Source organism: Carettochelys insculpta, chromosome 1 (genome assembly GCF_033958435.1).
Source record: "Carettochelys insculpta isolate YL-2023 chromosome 1, ASM3395843v1, whole genome shotgun sequence".
NCBI classification, from domain to species: Eukaryota; Metazoa; Chordata; order Testudines; family Carettochelyidae; genus Carettochelys; species Carettochelys insculpta.
In genome coordinates, this window is record NC_134137.1 from 272022617 (window position 1) to 272041716 (window position 19100).

Here is a 19100-nt window from a genome sequence, read left to right on the forward strand (position 1 = left end):
TTTCCTGCACAACTCAGAAATCAAGTGTTTCCATGCCCATAATACACAGAAGTATTGTGTATTTTTACTTGGCTGTTTTGTATCTGCTCTGTTCTATTAACCTTTCCTGATGTTTTAAAAATCAATGATAGTAACTCCAAATTTAAAATTTTCAGTTTTCAGCTAAAGTAGAGCATAAATTTGTTTGTCAGACATAAGACTATATTGAACAGGACAAAAAATAATCTGTGCAGATTGAATTTTGGAGGAAGTTTGATGTAAATTCCTTCAATAAGTAGTTAATATCTTTGCCTCACTTCTAGCCTGTTGTCTGTAACAAATTATTTACCCCCACTCAAAGCCCTCTGTGGCTTCTCTTGGAACTGCACAGCTACAGACCACCTCATTACACAGGACTGTGCTAAAAGATACAATCTAGCTATAAAATAAAGTGTAGCCAGTTCAGGTTATTCACATGCATATTCTTTTACCCCATAGTTCATACATTCAAGCTGATGACGGCTGTTGACAAGATTTCATACATTCTCATAAACTTAAATCTGACCCCAAGACCTACCTATATATTCTTTTAATATGAACATCAATGATTTTATATTTAATTAGGCATTGCTAATATATGTATACTGTTGAAAGAGTATGTATGTATGTATATAACTTGTGTGTCAAAGCTACAGCAGTCATTAGAATGTTGAAGACACATTTTTCACATGTGAATACTTTCAGCAAATGAGTATGGAGCCAATATTTATTATTTTCATGTTCATTCCCACTCTTTTTGAATTACAAGTCATCAAATGAAATTAATGGGTAGCAAGTTTAAAGAAAACAGAGGAAGTTTTTCTTTATGCAGCGCATGGTAGACCTGTGGAACTCCTTTCCAGAGGATGTAAAGACCAGCACTTTAACAGGGTTCAAAAAACAACTAGATAAATTCATGGGGGTTAGATCTGTCAATGGCTATTAACCAGGATGGGTTGGAATGGTGTCCCTAGCTTCTGTTTGTTGGAGGCTGGAAATGTTTGATAGGAGAAGAATCACTTGGTTACCTGTTCTGTTCACTCCCTCTGGGGCACCTGGCATTTGACCACTGTTGGAAGATAGGATATTGGGCTAGATGGACCTTTGGTCTGACCTAGTGTTGCCATTCTTATGTTTGCAATGTTTGAAGTTGATCCTGTTTTATCTGTTTTGTGGATGATTTATATTAATTCATTCAGCAACTTTTTGTCCAAGTTATCAATGCTTTATTGGGAAATATATTGCATAATTTGCTTTGAGTAACTGCTTGTTTATTGAATTTCTTTACAAAATCAAACCAGACTATTCCACTATTTCCATGTAACAGATATGTCACATTCATTAAAGTGTGATGCTCTCTACTCGTATGGACTACTAGTTACTATAAAAACATTTATAGTAGTTCCTAAAGAGGAGGAAACAGGTTGTTACATTAGGCCAATTTAGAAAATGATGCACATTTTATTTAACTTTATAGCTACCCTAGAACCTCAGAGTTACAAACACCTTGGAATAAAGGTTGTTTGTAACTCTGAAATGTTCATAACACTGAACTAAAATTATAGTTGTTCTTTCTCAAGTTTACAACTGAACATTGACTTAATACAGCTTTGAAACTTCATTGTGCAGAAGAAAAATGCTGCTTTCGCTTTCTTTTTAGTAGTTTGCATTTAATACAATACTGTATTTGCTTTTTTTCTTGAGGGGAAGGGTCTCTGCTGCTGCCTGCTTGCATACTTCCCATTCCAAATGAGGTCTCTTGCTGACCTCTCAGTTCATAGCTATGATGTTTGTAATTCTGAGGTTCTATTGTATGTATTTCTTGAAGACATAATTGTGTGTAGTTTGTTCTAGCCTCCCAACAAGTACACAGGTAAAAGATATATTTTTCTACTAAAACCCTTTTAAAACACTAATACTTATGGTCTATTTTCAACAGAGACTGAGATATGTGTTTGTTCTATTCAACAGCTAAAATTCAAGTATTGTTTTTAGCTACAAAAAATACTGTATTGTCATGGAATATGCATTTTACCTTGCCACTAGGGTTTTCTAACAGCTGTGGATGCTGACACTAGCCCTTAATATAAATATTTAATGTATAACAAGCAGTCCTGTAGCACCTTAAAGACTAAGAAAGGTATTAGGTCATGAACTTTCATGGGTAAGACCCGCTTCACTTCTTCAGAGAAGTGGGTCTTACCCACAGAAGCTCATGATCTGATATATATGCTAGTATTTAAGGTGCTACAGACTATCATGGCTACCCCTCTGAGAACATTTTTTATGGTATTTTCACAATTTTTCAGATTTTTTATGATGATTTCATCAGGCGTAGGAAGTGAATTAACATGTTAATATAACTGTACAATTGCTAAAATAGATTATAAAACTTAGAAAATTAAATATTAATACCAAAGAGTGGAGCAACTATTCACTGCTTATCAAATGAAAACAAGGTGAACTGATAGCAATTCAATAGAAAAAAGCAGTCATGTAGCACTTTAAAGACTAACAAAATAATTTATTAGGTGATGAGCTTTTGTGGGACAGACCCACTTCTTCAGATCTATAGCCTTACCAGAAGAGGCTCAATATATAAAGTACAGAGGTCCAAAAATAGTTATCAAGGTTGACAAGTCAGAAAATTTTTTATCAAGGTTGGCAAATCAGAAGGGCAGAGGGATGGGGTTGTGGAGGGTTGGGGGGGGAGTTAAGAGTTAGATAAAACATCAAAGTATGTAAAAGAATCAGATACCTCCAAATACACAAACTTGTCAGCCAGCACTTTAATGGAGTAGGCCATTCTGTTAAAGATCTGAAAGTTTGTGTTCTACTGAAAAGGGACTTTCACAACCGTCTACAAAGGGAATGTTCAGAACTAACATTCATATTCAAATTCAACACATTAACATGTGGTTTGAACAGGGAGAGCAATTATCTGACCCATTATAAGGACTCTTTTATATACTTTGAAGTTTTATCTAACTTTTAACTCCCCCCAACACCCCGCACACCCCACACCATCCCTCTGCTCTTCTGATTTGCCAACCTTGATAACAGTTTTTCTGATGTGTCAACCTTGATAACGATTTTTGAACCTCTATGCTGTCTGTTCTGTTCTGGTAAGTCTATAGATCTGAAGAAGTGGGTCTGTCCCACAAAGGCTCATCATCCTAATAAATTATTTTGTTAGTCTTTAAGTGCTACAGGACTGCTTTTTTGTTTTGATAGACTATAGACTCACACAGCTATCTCTCTCACTGATAGCAATTCAGTACTTGAAATGTTACCTGTATATGGAAATAAATGAGTTGTTTAATCTCTTTATTTTGGATTAATCTTCTAATGCAGGAGTTGCTAACTCTGTGTATAGTGACAGTTTTAAAAGTGTGGTATGTCCTGTGTGTCTGAAATGGTTTAGTTATGTTGAATGTATATGTGGTACACATTTTGCTTACAGACATGAACGTCAGCGAATTGACATCCTCTTCAGAAGGTCAGATATGTGATTGACCTTGATTTCATTTTTTGTTCTTTTGTATTCACTGTGGATTACATCTCTAACAAACAGAATCCCTTTAAAAAACTCTCCATATAAATCCATTCTTTAATAACAGATCACAGTTCACATCCCATTATTTTATTTATTTTATTTGCCTGGAGCATTAAGGTTTACCATTTCAGCTACTGAATTACTCAATGCTTTATTCATCAGTTTGAAGTTTCCATTACAAGTGTTTTCAACTGTCATGATTTTTCCCTCCCTTATATTTCTTTACAGGTTTCATATTTTCATATTGTTTGTACTAAAAAGGATAATCTACAATGCTCTCTTTTTCTTGGCGTAGTATTTTTATTCCTATTTCTTTTTGCAGATGATGATGACACCACTTCAGTTAATACTCCACAAGCAGGTTAGGCTCATTACAGTGCTTTTTTCCTTCCTTCTTAGAAAAAAAAATGGATTCCAATTCTGTAAATTGAATTCAAATGTAATTTCCATCAACACAGGAAGTTTTTCAGATACTTCTGATGAAATTGGCTTCAGTGTAATAGGCTAGTACCAGATTTTTACAGAGACAAGTCCAGCTTGAATCTGCTTTTAAGGGTTTAAATGAGACTTCATTATTTCATAGCAAGGTGAAGTGCTCAGTCTCTCTGAAATTCAAGATCTGAATGCATTCATATGGCTGAATACCAACTGCAATTTTAAGATTAATCCTGAACCCAAATTTCAGAATTATAATTAAACTAAATCTGTCATGATTTAAAACTAGTTTTCATGTGGTTGGATATCACCTTATGTGGGCATTTTACTCATGACACAGTACAAGTCAGTCAGAAGGAAGGGGGCTTGAATATTTCAATGCTGACCATCAGTCAGATGACAAATAAAAGTTCTTCAAACGACAAACACCGAAAGAAAAGCAGCAGTAAAAGATACCGCATACAGAATAGTAACAGAGAGGAAGCCGTGCTAGTCTATACACTATCAAAACAAAAAGCAGTCAAGTAGCACTTTAAAGACCAGCAACATAGTTTATTAGGTGAGCTTTCGCGGGACAGACCCACTTCTTCAGACCAGAGCCAGACCAGAACAGACTCAATATTTAAGGCACAGAGAACCAAAAACAGTAAGCAAGGAGGACAAATCAGAAAAAGATAATCAAGGTGAGCAAATTAGAGAGTGGAGGGGTGGGGGGGAAGGTCAAGAATTAGATTGAGCCAAGTATGCAGACGAGCCCCTATAGTGACTCAGAAAGTTCCCATCACGATTTAAACCATGTGTTAATGTGCCGAATTTGAATATAAAAGCCAGCTCGGCTGTTTCCCTTTCCAGAACGGTGCGATAATTCTTCTTCAATAACACACATACCTTTAGGTCATTGACAGAATGCCCCATTCCATTAAAATGTTGACTAACTGGTTTGTGGATCTGGAGTGTTTTGATGTCTGTTTTGTGCCCATTGACCCTTTGTCTAAGGGAGTTAGAAGTCTGTCCAATATACAAAGCATCTGGGCATTGTTGCCACATGATGGCATACATGACAAACCTGGAAACCCTGGACGCCCTATCATTTCAGGTATTGGCACCGTTACCACTGGGCTATCCAGTTACGTGGACTCCCTCCTCAAACCCTATGCCACCAACGCTCCCAGCTATATCCGAGATACCACCGACTTCCTGAGGAAATTACAAAACATCGGAAAAGTTCCTGATAATGCCATCCTTGCCACAATGGATGTAGAGGCTCTGTACACTAATATTCCACATAAAGACAGATTACAAGCAATCAGAAATACCATCCCTGATGCCACCACAGCCAATCTGGTGTCTGACCTCTGTAACTTTGTTCTCACACACAATCATTTCCGTTTTGGGGACAATTTATACCTCCAGATTAGTGGAACTGCTATGGGCACCCGCATGGCCCCACAATATGCTAATATATTTATGGCTGACCTGGAACAACGATTCCTCAGCTCTTGTCCCCTATTACCACTCCTCTATTTAAGATACATTGATGACATCTTTATGATTTGGACCCATGGTACAGAGGCTCTAGAAGAATTCCACAGAGACTTTAACAATCTACACCCCACCATCAACTTATGCCTCGATTACAACATGCAAGAGATACATTTCCTGGACACTACAGTACTAATCAAGGATGGCCTGATCAGTACCACACTGTACCAAAAACCTACTGATCGCTATACTTATCTACACCCTTCTAGTTTCCATCCTGCACACGTGACTAGATCCATTGTTTACAGTCAAGCTCTTAGGTACAATCGCATTTGCTCTGATCCAACTGACAGAGACCAAAAACTACAAGAACTTTACCAAATATTGATCAACCTGAATTACCCACCAGGAGAAGTAAAAAAACAAATCGACAGGGCCAGACGAATACCCAGAGACCAGCTACTCCAAGATCGGCCCAAAAAAGCCAAGAACAGAACACCACTGGTCATCACCTACAGCCCCCAACTCAGACCACTGCAATGAGTTATTAAAGACCTACAACCTATCCTGAATCAGGATGCCACACTCCAGAAGGCCCTGGGTGACATGCCTGTTGTCTCCTACAGACAACCTCCCAACCTCATGAGGATCCTCGCTAACAGCCACAGTCTATACCCCAGGAATACCAGTCCTGGAACCTTTCGGTGCAACAAAGCCCGCTGCCAGCTTTGTCCACATATCTTCTCTGGAAATACCATCACTGGACCTAACCAGGTTACTTACAGAATCATGGGCACTTTCTCATGCTCCTCTACTACATCATATATGCCATCATGTGCCAACAATGCCCAGATGCTTTGTATATTGGACAGACTTCTAACTCCCTTAGACAAAGGGTCAATGGGCACAAAACAGACATCAAAACACTCCAGATCCACAAACCAGTTAGTCAACATTTTAACGGAATGGGGCATTCTGTCAATGACCTAAAGGTACGTGTGTTGTTGGAGAAGAATTATTGCACCGTTCTGGAAAGGGAAACAGCCGAGCTGGCTTTTATATTCAAATTCGGCACATTAACATATGGTTTAAATCGTGATGGGAACTTTCTGAGTCACTATAGGGGCTCGTCTGCATACTTGGCTCAATCTAATTCTTGACCTTCCCCCCCAACCCTTCCACTCTCTGATTTGCTCACCTTGATTATCTTTTTCTGGTTTGTCCTCCTTGCTTACTGTTTTTGGTTCTCTGTGCCTTAAATATTGAGTCTGTTCTGGTCTGGCTCTGGTCTGAAGAAGTCGGTCTGTCCCACGAAAGCTCACCTAATAAACTATTTTGCTAGCCTTTAAAGTGCTACGTGACTGCTTTTTGTTTTGATACCGCATACAGTCCTAGTGCCATCAACTTTGTGGTGTTACTAAGACCTCATCCTACCTACGCACATGCTTCCCGAACATGTTTTATAGTAATTGGTTTAAAAAGGAGTGCAAACTCTTAATTAAACACAGAGATGGAATACCTCCTGATGGATATCAGCTTGTTAGGGTAAAAAATTATTTTAGTTCCCAGAAGGCATCATCAACTTTTACACAAACCTGTAAAAATTAAATATTACAGGGGCCAGATCTTCATCTGAAATCAGTGGAGTTACACTAATATGTACCAACTGGCCCTTAATTCTAAAAATAAAAGTATTATTTTAACCACTCCTAAAGAGAACCCTCAAAATTTCTTTTTCATTATTTCTCTGGATATTTTTTCAGCCTGAGTTGTCACATTGTTAAACTTCAAGATACTATTCTTTCCAATGAAAAATGGACTGAAATGTCTTCTGTTATCTTGCACTACCCAAAATTTTGAAGGCAGTATTGGCCTTGTTACATCCTTCTAAAATGGAAAAGAAGCTTTGCACAAAGTTACACACTATGTTAATTACATCCTCCTTTGTTGAATTCAGAAACAGAAGAAAAATAATTGAAGTTTAAAGTCAGTTATAGGCTTTTCATATTTCTGTATTCAGACATCTCCACGTGATTATGGTCCTAAATTTCTGTTCTACCCCTCCTACTTGTGTAGAGTCAATATTTTTAAAGGACCCAGTAAACTCTAATGACAGTTACACTGTGATCTCTGAACTGGTATCATCCAGATTACTCTTTCCTTTCAGATGGCACTACTCGATCAGCAGAGAGAAAAGATTCAGGTGAGATCTCCTGAAAAAAAAATGGGAACATTCCAACTCTAACATAGCACAAATATTACTAATTAATTATTTCTTGGCACTAATTTTCCTTTATTTCATATTACAGTCTTTCATATGCCATTAAATCTTAACTTTTCAGTTAATTTTGAATTTCAAAGAAAAGGGGTTACTTGAGAAAGTCTGCTTGGAAATTTAGACATGGATATCTCCTTTAAATGAATGTGCAGGTGGGACTTCAATCCCAGTTATTTACCTGGAAGAGCTGAACTCTGTGAATCTTTTGGATAAAAACTAAACACCGATGACTTTGTGTGATCTTCTTACATACAGAAATTTGTTGATAACATTTTTTTTTCAGAATCTTGTGGCTTATTTAGGATTCTAGCTGGTTGTACACTAAAAATTCCAGTACCAGATACTGCCAAATAAAGAATTTTCACGAGTGACCCTTTCCCACTTGTATTTATGTTGTGGTTTTGTATCTGACCAGTACGCTAGATATACAGCAGATAGATAAATACATCTGTCCCTATACATTTGTGTATGCATATGCATGTGTATCTGTTTGTTTACATGTAAGCAATAATACAAATACATGTATCGTTGAACTGAATAGTCCCACTTACTGAATGCTTTAGGAGACAAGGCCAAAAGCCTAGTTCTTTTAACCATCCTAGAAGTGAAATTATTTAGTATTTCTGTACATCTTGAAATGTGTTGTAGCTTTTACGAGAACAAAATTTTGGTTACTTTTTCCCACTGTTGGCTCATTAGTGATGTCCAATGTTGTTAGTTATATATCTGTGCAATATTAATTTTCCCCAGTCAGCAAGATCCTTTCAGTAATAATGGTTTGCATGCAGTGTACAAAAATGTTGCCATCAGATGTGATCTTTTGCAGCAGGTACTGTACATGAAAAGAAAGTTTTCAGATCAGCAACAAGGCATAACAAGATATGAATTCTTATGCAATTTGTTGTGCCTGTTTTTAACTGTAAGAGGCAGAGGCTGAGAGTCATTGTACTCTCTGATCCAAATTACACAGTGCTATGTTTGTTTGTCTGTTTTCATTCAAGAACAACAAGGAGGCATTTCTGATCCAAAGAAAGCAAAGGGATGGCCTCCTAGGGGGTTAGACCAAAATTCGTGTAGTTCTTCAGAGACTGTACTTTCTGACATATTCATGGGTGGCCCTAGTTTTACTGTCTGCATCTGCCTCCCCTATTCTGTGCTGGACTAAACTCCTCATCCTAAAGGAATTTATGTGTCATTCTTACTGCATATTTTCTAATTCAGAATATGGGGCACATGTTTTACTCTGTCTATAGGAAGACAGCCTGTGGTTCACAAACATTTTCTTTATTGCTCTTCAGGTGGTTTTCCAATGGGAATTGACTTTGATTCCCTCCAGAGCTCTGAAGAAGTTGTCAGAAAGGGAGATTTTCTCCTGACTTGGTACATGCAACCTTTCTCATCATTGCTGCCCCATTTTGGCTCACAGCTCTCACTGACTTCAACCTTTGTTGGGATAGTTATTTGCCTGTAAATATTGGCTTATGCATAAGACTGGCCTTGGTATTTGCTGGACCCAAACTTTCAAGAGGTTCCATTCCCGATTAGTTCTGCTTTCCATTGTTACAAACATGATATTTCTGTAGAAACTGTAGAGTTTGTGACAGCCTCGTCCTTTGACAGTGGATATCCTTGGCAGTAAGGGAACAGAAAACTCATAGCTTTGAGGATGCCTGAAGAAAAGATGCAACAGGGTTAGAGAGAGAAATGAACTCAGGTAAGTTAACACTGGTGGAAGTGAACCATGCTCAGAGACATATTTTCCTCTCTCTCTCTCTCTACCATATTAGTATGGTCTCTCGGAGATGGAACGGAAGAAGAACCTGAGAAGCATGACGATTCCCAGAGATCCACTTTATTTGTTGAAAAACCCCAGAGTGGTTCAGTCAATGTTGGTAAGTGCCTTGAAAAAAGTTAAATATGGGGGATCTTATGATTCTGATAAAGTCTGACAAGTGGTGCATTTCACATAACATTTAAAGTCCGCCCCCAAGCACGGGCAGCTCCCATCAATTTCAAAGGGAACAGCACACTCCTCTTTGAACAATGAATTTGACCTGTCGGTAAAAAGAATACTCAACGGGTTAATACAAGACCAAATTTAGATCTAATAATTTAGTTATGCTGAAAGCTGGAAGCTATTGTCCTGTGGAGAGAATTGGTACTGTTTTTATCTGTGCAACAGTTCATTGTTTTTCATATGTTCTTACACTTTCTCAGTCTCAAAATAAAAGAAGGGAGTTTGTGGAAATCTCTTTGGAATATAAACAAAACTAGAGACTGGATCAATAGGAACTAGACACGTCCCTTTCTGAAGCTCATCAGTGCTGCTCCTTCAGGCAGCCTTTTGGGGTTGCCATACAACTTCCTTGTCAAGTCTTTTGCTAGCAATATGTCTATGCTGCATTGCACACCTGGGCATAGATTCAGATATGAGTCCAAAGCCACCTGCCATCTGCACAAAGCTTTCTGCAAAAGAAACTCGTAAAAGCAGGACATATTCACTAATGATTATTTTTTTTCTTTCTTAAAGGGGGAAATATTACATTTATAGCCAAAGTAGAAGCAAAAGATCTTCTTCGAAAGCCAACTGTGAAATGGTTCAAAGGTAAATGGATGGACCTGGCCAGTAAAGCAGGCAAACACCTTCAGCTGAAGGAGACATTTGAGCGTCATAGCAAGGTACACTTATGTTTTTCTCTTTTAAAGAGACAAAGATTTAAGCCTTAGCAGTCACTCTTAACCAGTGATCATCTAAGGATTGAGGGCCCTGTGGTTTGGACATTGGATAAAGACTCGGGAGAATTGGGTTCAGTTTATGGCTGCACCATACATTTTCCTAAGATGTTGTGTCAGGTAGGGAGCCAATGCTTCCTGATCTTTTCCTTTCACATAAAACATAACTTTGAAAGGTAGTCTCACAGTTACAGTTTCTTTCCAGAGCTCCTGGGATACCACAGTTCTGCATCACTCCAGACACAGGCTAAGCAAATAAACTCTCCACCCACTTAGGCTGTAACTTTAAATTCCTCCTTGTAGAATCATACTCTAAATTAAAATGATTACACTTCACATTTGAATTTCAGATGTATACGTTTGAGATGCACATCATTAAAGCAAAGGAGAACTATGGTGGGAACTACCGATGTGAAGTAACGTATAAGGATAAGTTTGATAGCTGCTCTTTTGACCTTGAAGTCCACGGTAAGATTCCCCTTTTGTCCATTTACAGATTTTTTTTCTCTTTTTTACACCAAATATGGTATAACTATATTCTGAAAGCCGTTGAGAAGGGAGGCTTAATGTTAACTTTTTGAAGCAAATTTAATTTATTTTTGGAATGACATGTATGGTAGAGGTGGGTAGCAGAGAAATAGGGTTGAACCACAGCCAGAGAAGTCAATAGAAAGACTTCTGTTGAGTTTTGATCTGACATCTGCTGACCAAAGAGAGTGCTAGTTATAAATCTGTCAAGAGAGGTTATGTATGTTGTTACTTTCAAGAGAGGTTCTGTTAGGCATGGGCCTGATTCTACCTGAGCAGAGCAAGAGTAAAATGGTACTTACTGCTAGCATTTTACATTTTCTTTGCACATGAATAACTGAGTGCATGATACAGTGGATATCCAGGGCCAAATTATTTGTTGACTTCTGTATGATGAAGAACCTCTTCCTGAAAACACGTAGATTTAGCTTTACTCATGGTATTTCTCAGATGAATAAAATTTAGCACATGTGTTTGCAGGACCAAAGAGACAGGAGCTCCAATGAGCAAATGGGAGCAAAAATTTCTGTTTGCCTCAGAAAGGCTATTGTATAGTCAGACATAAATGGTCATCTGGTGCTATAATTTTCAGCCACTGTACAGGTCCAGACAAACTTCCCAAATACCCAGAAGGCCAGCAGTACTCCAAGCAGCCTAGTCTAATATTTGTTCATCCTAGCAAAACAAGCCTAGCAAATTACCAAGGTCAGCAGCCAGGGCAGTAAGCCACAGTTAAGGGAATGCCCAACAGCTGATTGCCAATTGAGGAGACAGGCGCAAAGCAAGAGTCTGCTTGTAGTCATTAGGCTGCAAGGTGAAGACTCAGTCTAGCTGCATTTCTCTGGGACAGAGTTGTTTCATCTGTTTTGCTCTGATTCACAGGGCTAATTCATGCAGGAGGAAATTTCATCCTTCTGCCTAGGCCCAGCACCAATGTCTGTTCATTCCTTATAATGCACAGGAACTCTACAGATAAGAGTTTATGTGGTACAGAGATCTTATGCTGACTCTTAAGTCTACCACTCTCAGTCAAACCTGGCTCTTGTGTCTTTCTTGCTGACCTCCCACAAAGAGAAAGACAAAGTCCATTCTGGGTGGCAGAAAACAACTAATGATTGTTTGAGCCTCCCAGATGATTGTGCAGGACTTCTTTTTTCTCGTAAAATGCTGGCCAGGACTGAATTTCCTTTGAAAACTGGAAGATGTGAGTTACAGACAAAAAGTGAGTGAGATACAGGGGATGTGTGAAGGTTAGAAGGGAATGTGAGAGAAGCATCACACAATTTGATTTTGTACACACAAATGTATAGTACAGTTTAGAGATATGTACTAAAAAAGGTTACCTCTGCACTGAGGGGACTTGCACCTGGCAGATCTTCATTCCAGAAGGGCATGTACCTGATGGTCACTTAGCAATGAAACTGAAGTAATTTAAAGCACAAAGGCAAAAATATTTCTTTAATCTTTTTGTTCTTTTTTCCTCTCGTAGAGGCTTCTCAGGCTACTCCATCTATTGACATCCGATCTGCTTTCAAAAGAAGGTAACTTCAAATGGTGATCCTTTGAAGTTACTCAATAATGGATACTTATCATATACAATTAACTTGTACCATTTCTCCTAGCCAAGTATATCAAGTGTTATAAAATGTGCTGTTATATAACAGGATGAGAAGAGTGGAGGGTAAGGGAACTGAATGCAGGTGGAAGGAAATAGCCTTATATAAGCAACTTCATATATAGTATAATAGACTTTAAAATGAGAGTGGAATGTAATTGCTATATGGTGAAGCATTTTTGGAATTAAATAATCATACAGAAAGCATAGCAAAAGCTACATAAAGTTATGGGATTGCATTTATGAAATTTCATTTTAAGAGATAAAAGCTTTAAGTAACTCCAGAGCACAATTGGGCAAATGTCACATTCGCAAATAGTTTCATTTTGACCAAAATTGTATTTTTAGGAGAATAAACTACTCATCTGAAAAATGTCACCTAGCTTTACTCTAGAGTTAAATAACCACACCAATTACTAACACTTATTTAGCAATCAGGGTGTGAAGATTCCAAAGGCTCTGGCTGTGTCTACACTTGCATTCCTCTTTTGAAAAAGGCATGCAAATGAGGGCAATCAAAAATCCAAATGAGGTGCAGATTTACATATCTGGCACCTCATTTGCATATTCTTCTTTTGAAAGAGCTTCTTTCAAAAGAAGAAAAGTAGTGTAGACATGGCTCATTCAAAAGTAAGCCCCATCTTCAAAAGAACTTCCCTTTTTTATGAGAAGAATGGTTCTTTTGAAGATGAGGTTTACTTTAGCAAAAGCTGTGCCTACACTGCCTTTCTTCTTGTGAGAGAAGCTCTTTCAAAAGAATATGCAAATGAGGTACCAGCTATGTAAATCTGCACCTCATTTGCATTTTTGATTGCCCTCATTTGCGTGCCTCTTTCAAAAGAGGAATGCCAGTGTAGACACAGCCTCTGTGTTTTAGCAAGCAGTGTCTTCTGAGGTAGAAGATTATAGCCTATAAACAATGCATACTTATGCTACACTGTAGTTCAGAGTAGAAAATGAAAAATGCATATTACCTCACTGACTCACCTTGTCTCTCTTATTTTTTTAAAAATAGACAGGAACTGTAGATAGACAGAAAATAATTACACAAGTGGGATTTAGCCAGCACATTGCAAAAGCAGGCTGTTTAACAGGGAGTGGATAGATAACATCAAAGAGGTAGAAAACATTAATTTTAAAACAGATATTGACTCTTAAGATCATTATTTCATGAGATAGAACTTGTATTTTAAACTCCTGTTTCCAAATGCATTTTTCATTTCATTTTTAAGATGCCATTAAATATTATCCATCTCTTTACAAGATTTTTAATTTTTTGGTGATTCTTTAAAATATTCTACTATATGTTGCCTGACATCTGTGATATAAAATTACTGTGGTTCCAGTCCTGCACTCATTGAAATCAATGGCAATACTTCAGTTGACTTCAATGTGACAGGATTAGGTTATGATGAAAAGAAAAAACTTATGCCAAATTACTCTTTAGGATAAAATTAAAAGATATGTATTCAAGAAATATTAGTATACAGCATTAAATCCTAAATCTTCTTGCATGTTGTTGGAATTTGAGTTAAAATAGCCATTACAACCACTATTATGTTGTAGTCCTTACAGTTTCTTAATCTGCACATATATTTTGTAGCAGAACAGAAATACAAATATTGGGAACCATTTGTGGACAAAAAATCAGTGTCCTTTGTTAACTTAAACAGATATCTTTAAAATTCTGATTAAGCTATAACTTCTATTGAATGATGAGCTATTGAGGTAAATGCATTCTCAAAATGATATTAATTTCAAGCTTCTTTCTAGGGATGTCATTTACATACTATATTCTGACTCAGCAGAAAAAATACTTCTACAATTTGAAGAGCATACTGTATACAAACTGTAAGATAAAACACAGGTGTCATTGAGTTAACTGCCATTGATTTCAATTGTGTCAGGATTTCACCCTACTACTTACTGTCATCATCCCTATAACAGAGCATTTTCCTCTGTGTATATGATAATAAAATTTTCTTACCTAAGACTTTCTAGAAGGTACTGCACCTATCAAAGGGCTACAAACCCATCTTCAAAATGTACAACCTATTGTTTTTCTGTTTTTCTATCTGACTTTTCTCTTTGCTGACACATGGAGGTTAAACTTATGTGTAGTGCTTTGCTAGCAGGTGTTTGACACAGCTATGCATTGTTAAATGCAGCCCAATCAACAATGCAAATCTTTGTTTTACATGTATAACAGAGATCAGCACAAGCCCTTTGTTTTTACACAGATATATTACTCAACCCCAAAAACAAAGACCTTTGTGTTGATTGATTTAAGTGAATTTGTGTTCTAAAATACAACACAAATATTAGCAAATTAATGTATGCAATCTACAAAAAAATTGCCTTAAAATATAACAGCAAGCAATACAAACCTTTGTGTTTATTTTTCACACGTGCTTGTTATGGAACCATAACTTGCGTGGAAACGAATACAAGTTTGTGTTGATTACATACCATTATATGTGTGCCTAGATAGTATTGCATATACAAGAAATCTTGAGTGTTTGCTATGTGTGTCGTCCAAGTCTCTCTGTATTAAACAAAGATTTGATCTTTTTTTTTATTAACAACAGCGGTGAAGGACAAGAGGATGCAGGAGAACTTGACTTTAGTGGTCTCCTGAAACGTAGGTGAGAACCAAGTGATGAAGTGAGCAGGTGTGGATTGGAAATCATTAGGTTCATAAACAGACAGTCAGGTTTAGCATTAATCATTTTTCAAGAATTTTGTGATCTTACTTTTTTTCTGATATTCCTAACTTTTAATTCTTAGAGTATGAAATGCAAACATTCAACTAATTATATCATGTAGACATAATAGGCAGGAAAGAAACCTCAGATTTGAATGTGTCAAAGATTTTAGGCTGTGCTGCTCTTTCTTAATGGAGCAAATCAATAGTATTTAGTCTACATGCTATTTATTTTATGTTTGCATGGGCTTTTTTTCCTATGCAGGGATGAGCAGGCTGGAAATTTGAGTCTGGTGTGATAGTAAAAATCTTTAGAAGTTAAGCTGGTCCTTTTGGACACACTTTAAATTAACTTTAGCAAATATCCTGACAGTGGAAATTATATGCCATGCTTTCAAAATATACGGATTTATATTAGTTCCAGGGGGTTTCTGCTTCAAGTGCAAATCAGGGAAGAAGGATTTTAGATGATGGTTGAATCTTCTGTTCTTCCCTTCTCCATGCCCCAGCTAGAGAATGCCTTAAAATTATTATTTATTGAGCATTATGTACTCTTTCATCATCTGACCAAAAGGCAATACACAGGTTGTTTAAGAAACAAGTCTGAAGTAAAACTTGATAACTTCTTACAAAAATTAGGAAAAAATAGCTTTCAGATGATATGCCACGTGATTTTGCAGTTCTAATAACCAAAGAGGAGCAAACATCAAACAAGTGTTCAGTGTTAGTTTGATTTTTCCTTTATGTCATGGCAGCAAAAAAGTTAAGCATCTGCTCACGACCCCTTTTAATGTTTGGATGTTCTTAGGACAGCCCCAGCCCTGTAGGCTTCTAGACCTTGGACTGAGTTTACCTCTGGATATAGTATAGTATGGTATTTCCCCACGTGTGGTACGTGTACTGCCAGTGGTACCTGAAAGAATTTCAAGGGGTATGCAGCAGAAAATAAATTACTAAAGTTCAGGAGATAAGTGCTGGGATGGCACTGGGAAAGTGGTAGACTGATAAGGCCAAAGTCCCAAAAGGGGCATGCAAATGTTTAAAGTTTGAGAAACACTGCTATAATGCAACTTCCATTGATCTCAATAAGAGATGAGCATGCATAACTGAAGGGAGAATTTTCCTTTCCTCTCTGCTAGCACTTACCTCTGTGTGGGGAAAAAACATATGCCACTAAACACGTTAAGGATTGTGAAGCTCTTAGATAGTATACTAACAGGAGCCATTTAAACAAAGTGGGTATCTAAATAGCTAAACTTTGTCCTACAATACAAATAAAAATATCAGTCATAATCAAGCACAGTTTCTAACTTAACCAGGGGCAAAGCATCCATGCCCAACCTTCTCTATTGTTTGAATGAATTGATTTCCACCAGATCTCCATTTCTTATCCTCTCTTCATTCCTAACTAGGAACTTCAATCTGATGTGTGTTCATTTAACTGTCCTGCTGAAACAAGAGTAACATGACAGTGCTAGCTGTCTGTGGGGTGATGGGGTGGAGGTTCATACTAACACATGGACTGCATGTGAGGACGTTTTATTGTTTTTGTGGGAATGTGAAATTGTGAGTATCACTTCACTAACATGAATAATTCAATGTTTTATTTGATAAAAATGTATATCCATAGAAACATAAATCTTTGGTGTGGTTAATGGGGAAACCAAACCACCCTGTTTTTACATAGAATAATTTTATACTGATAAAAGCAATGTTTTGCCTCCACATTTGAGCTGCTGAAATTTAATACACAAGTACCTGAAATATATTTTAATTAAAGTCTAAATGCATTGAGTCTGAATGCTGCTTTTTTATTATTATTTTGTGATGCTCTGATGGGAAGTCAAACTAGTGAGCCATCTTAATGACATTCTGTGTGAGCTCCTATGTCTCATCACAGCAATGGGTCAATAATGCCATCAACTTTTAAAAGGCAAAAGGTCTCAAAGAAACTCAGATATTTATACTTTCTTAAAATACATTTTTCAACAAAATGCATATATTTTGGGGGGAAATGGATGAGATAATGGTCTAATTTACAGTGGATCTGCCTGGAAAATAATAAATGCTGTTTGCCCACTATCCACAGATACAAGTATTATAGTCTCAGAATGAAGTGTGTTTGTTCAAAATGTAAAAATGTGTTTACTAGTCAGTGAGGGGCACATGAAGTGAGCAGGTGTGGATTGGAACATGTATAGACAGGCTGGAGAAATTGTTTTTATTATCTGAAATTATGGACATGCTGATCCTCATTCTCAGCCATTGTCTGATTTTAACAGGGCACATTATCATCTTGGTTCAGGTGGATGTGTATGTATAACTCTTGTTAGCATTGATAGGAGTTGTACAGTTTATGTCCAGCATAAAGAGATGAAAATTCTACCTCTTAGTAGGTAACAGCTTTTACACATATTTGCAAGCTGGTTGTGACTTGACCTCATGCAGGAGGAATCTCACTGAAACACCACTGTTTTCAGTAAGTAGTTAGTCTTTATAAATTATATTAGCAGCTTCTTTTTTGAGATAACCAGTGGATCTCTTCAAAATTATGATCTTATCCAGGCTGCCTCCATTATCCCTGCACGTAATGTTTGCCATTTTCAAACTAGTTAACTATCTTTTTATCAGCTGACTCTGTTAGCTCAAATATAGACTTTGAAGCAAAATACAATAAATATAGTACTCTAGCTTGTTTAATATGAAGTGTGATAACATTGAGCAAACAGAACTAACTCTAGAGATCTAAAGAAATGCTTCCTGTAACTAAACTTCACGGTAAGTACAGGTAACAGTGAAAACCCACAATAACAGCCTTGTACGAAATTTAATCCCAGTTCTGCAGTTTAAAAAGTATGGATGTCAGTGAAAGGGGTGGTCATACCTGCTGGCAAGAGCAAGAGTCAGGCTACTGTTTAGCATATGAGTCAGTAACCAGGAATACTAGCCCAGGATCAGAGCTGGAGTCAGAAGACAGATTACCCAGAGTCAAGGGTCAGAATAAGAAGTCATGAATCTGAGGTGAGGACCAGAACCAGAATAGAGGCCACACGGCAGAACCAAGGGTCAGAGCCAAAGTTGGGATCAGAGTAGAGGGTGAAATCAGGTGACCTGGAGTGAAGCAGTGTAGGGGTAAGACTGGGACCAAGGCAGGAGCAGGGTTGAAAACAAGTACGTGCATAAGCAAATGCAGCTGTGGGCAAATTAGTTGAGCTGCCGTTGAACTAATGTTGCTGCTGGGCTTAACAGTGCACCTGCTGGTGGTTTCTTCAGCTGACCCTGCAACCCAACTGTGATTCAGCTGTGTCCTCTGTTGTTCACTGGGGAGGTGGAGCTCATTGATCCCAGGCTTTCCTGCAAGCCCTAATTTCTGATAGTTCCCCCTTCAAGGACTCCTTGTAGGGTCTCTTGGACTCAATTTTTCAGGATCGGACCAGTGAAAAGTTCACAATATATGTGCTGGATAAATATTCTCCTCTCGTTCCCAGGATGGGTCTTCCAAACCGTACCCTTCCCAATAACCAAGCATTAGACTCTCCCTCAGAACTGTCTGGAGTAGGGGATTTTTCCAACCACATACTCATCTTGCCCTTCACTGGATATAAGTACGAGAGGGGGACTGCAGCAGGCTAGAAACAAGTTCTCTGTGTCGGGCTCGAGATGGGAGGCATGGAATGTGGAAGAATCTCCAATGACTTGGTAACTGCAGCTTGAAAGCCACCAGGTTATCTGTTGTGTGATCATGAAGGGG

General features: G+C 37.7%; 1 protein-coding gene across 4 annotated transcripts in view; it reads left to right on the top strand.

Moving 5' to 3' along the window:
* Positions 1-19100, top strand: part of MYBPC1 (myosin binding protein C1) — a 114390-nt gene that overhangs the window by 41577 nt on the left and 53713 nt on the right. For 2 of the 4 annotated variants that reach the window (XM_075007537.1, XM_075007509.1), the window contains exons 4-10: positions 3897-3935; positions 7659-7694; positions 9557-9661; positions 10300-10448; positions 10853-10970; positions 12520-12571; positions 15234-15290. In XM_075007537.1, the coding sequence (XP_074863638.1) occupies positions 3897-3935; positions 7659-7694; positions 9557-9661; positions 10300-10448; positions 10853-10970; positions 12520-12571; positions 15234-15290 (556 nt within the window). The remainder of the gene's footprint in view (positions 1-3896; positions 3936-7658; positions 7695-9556; positions 9662-10299; positions 10449-10852; positions 10971-12519; positions 12572-15233; positions 15291-19100) is intronic. The other 2 variants (XM_075007517.1, XM_075007528.1) reach the window with 2 other exon arrangements.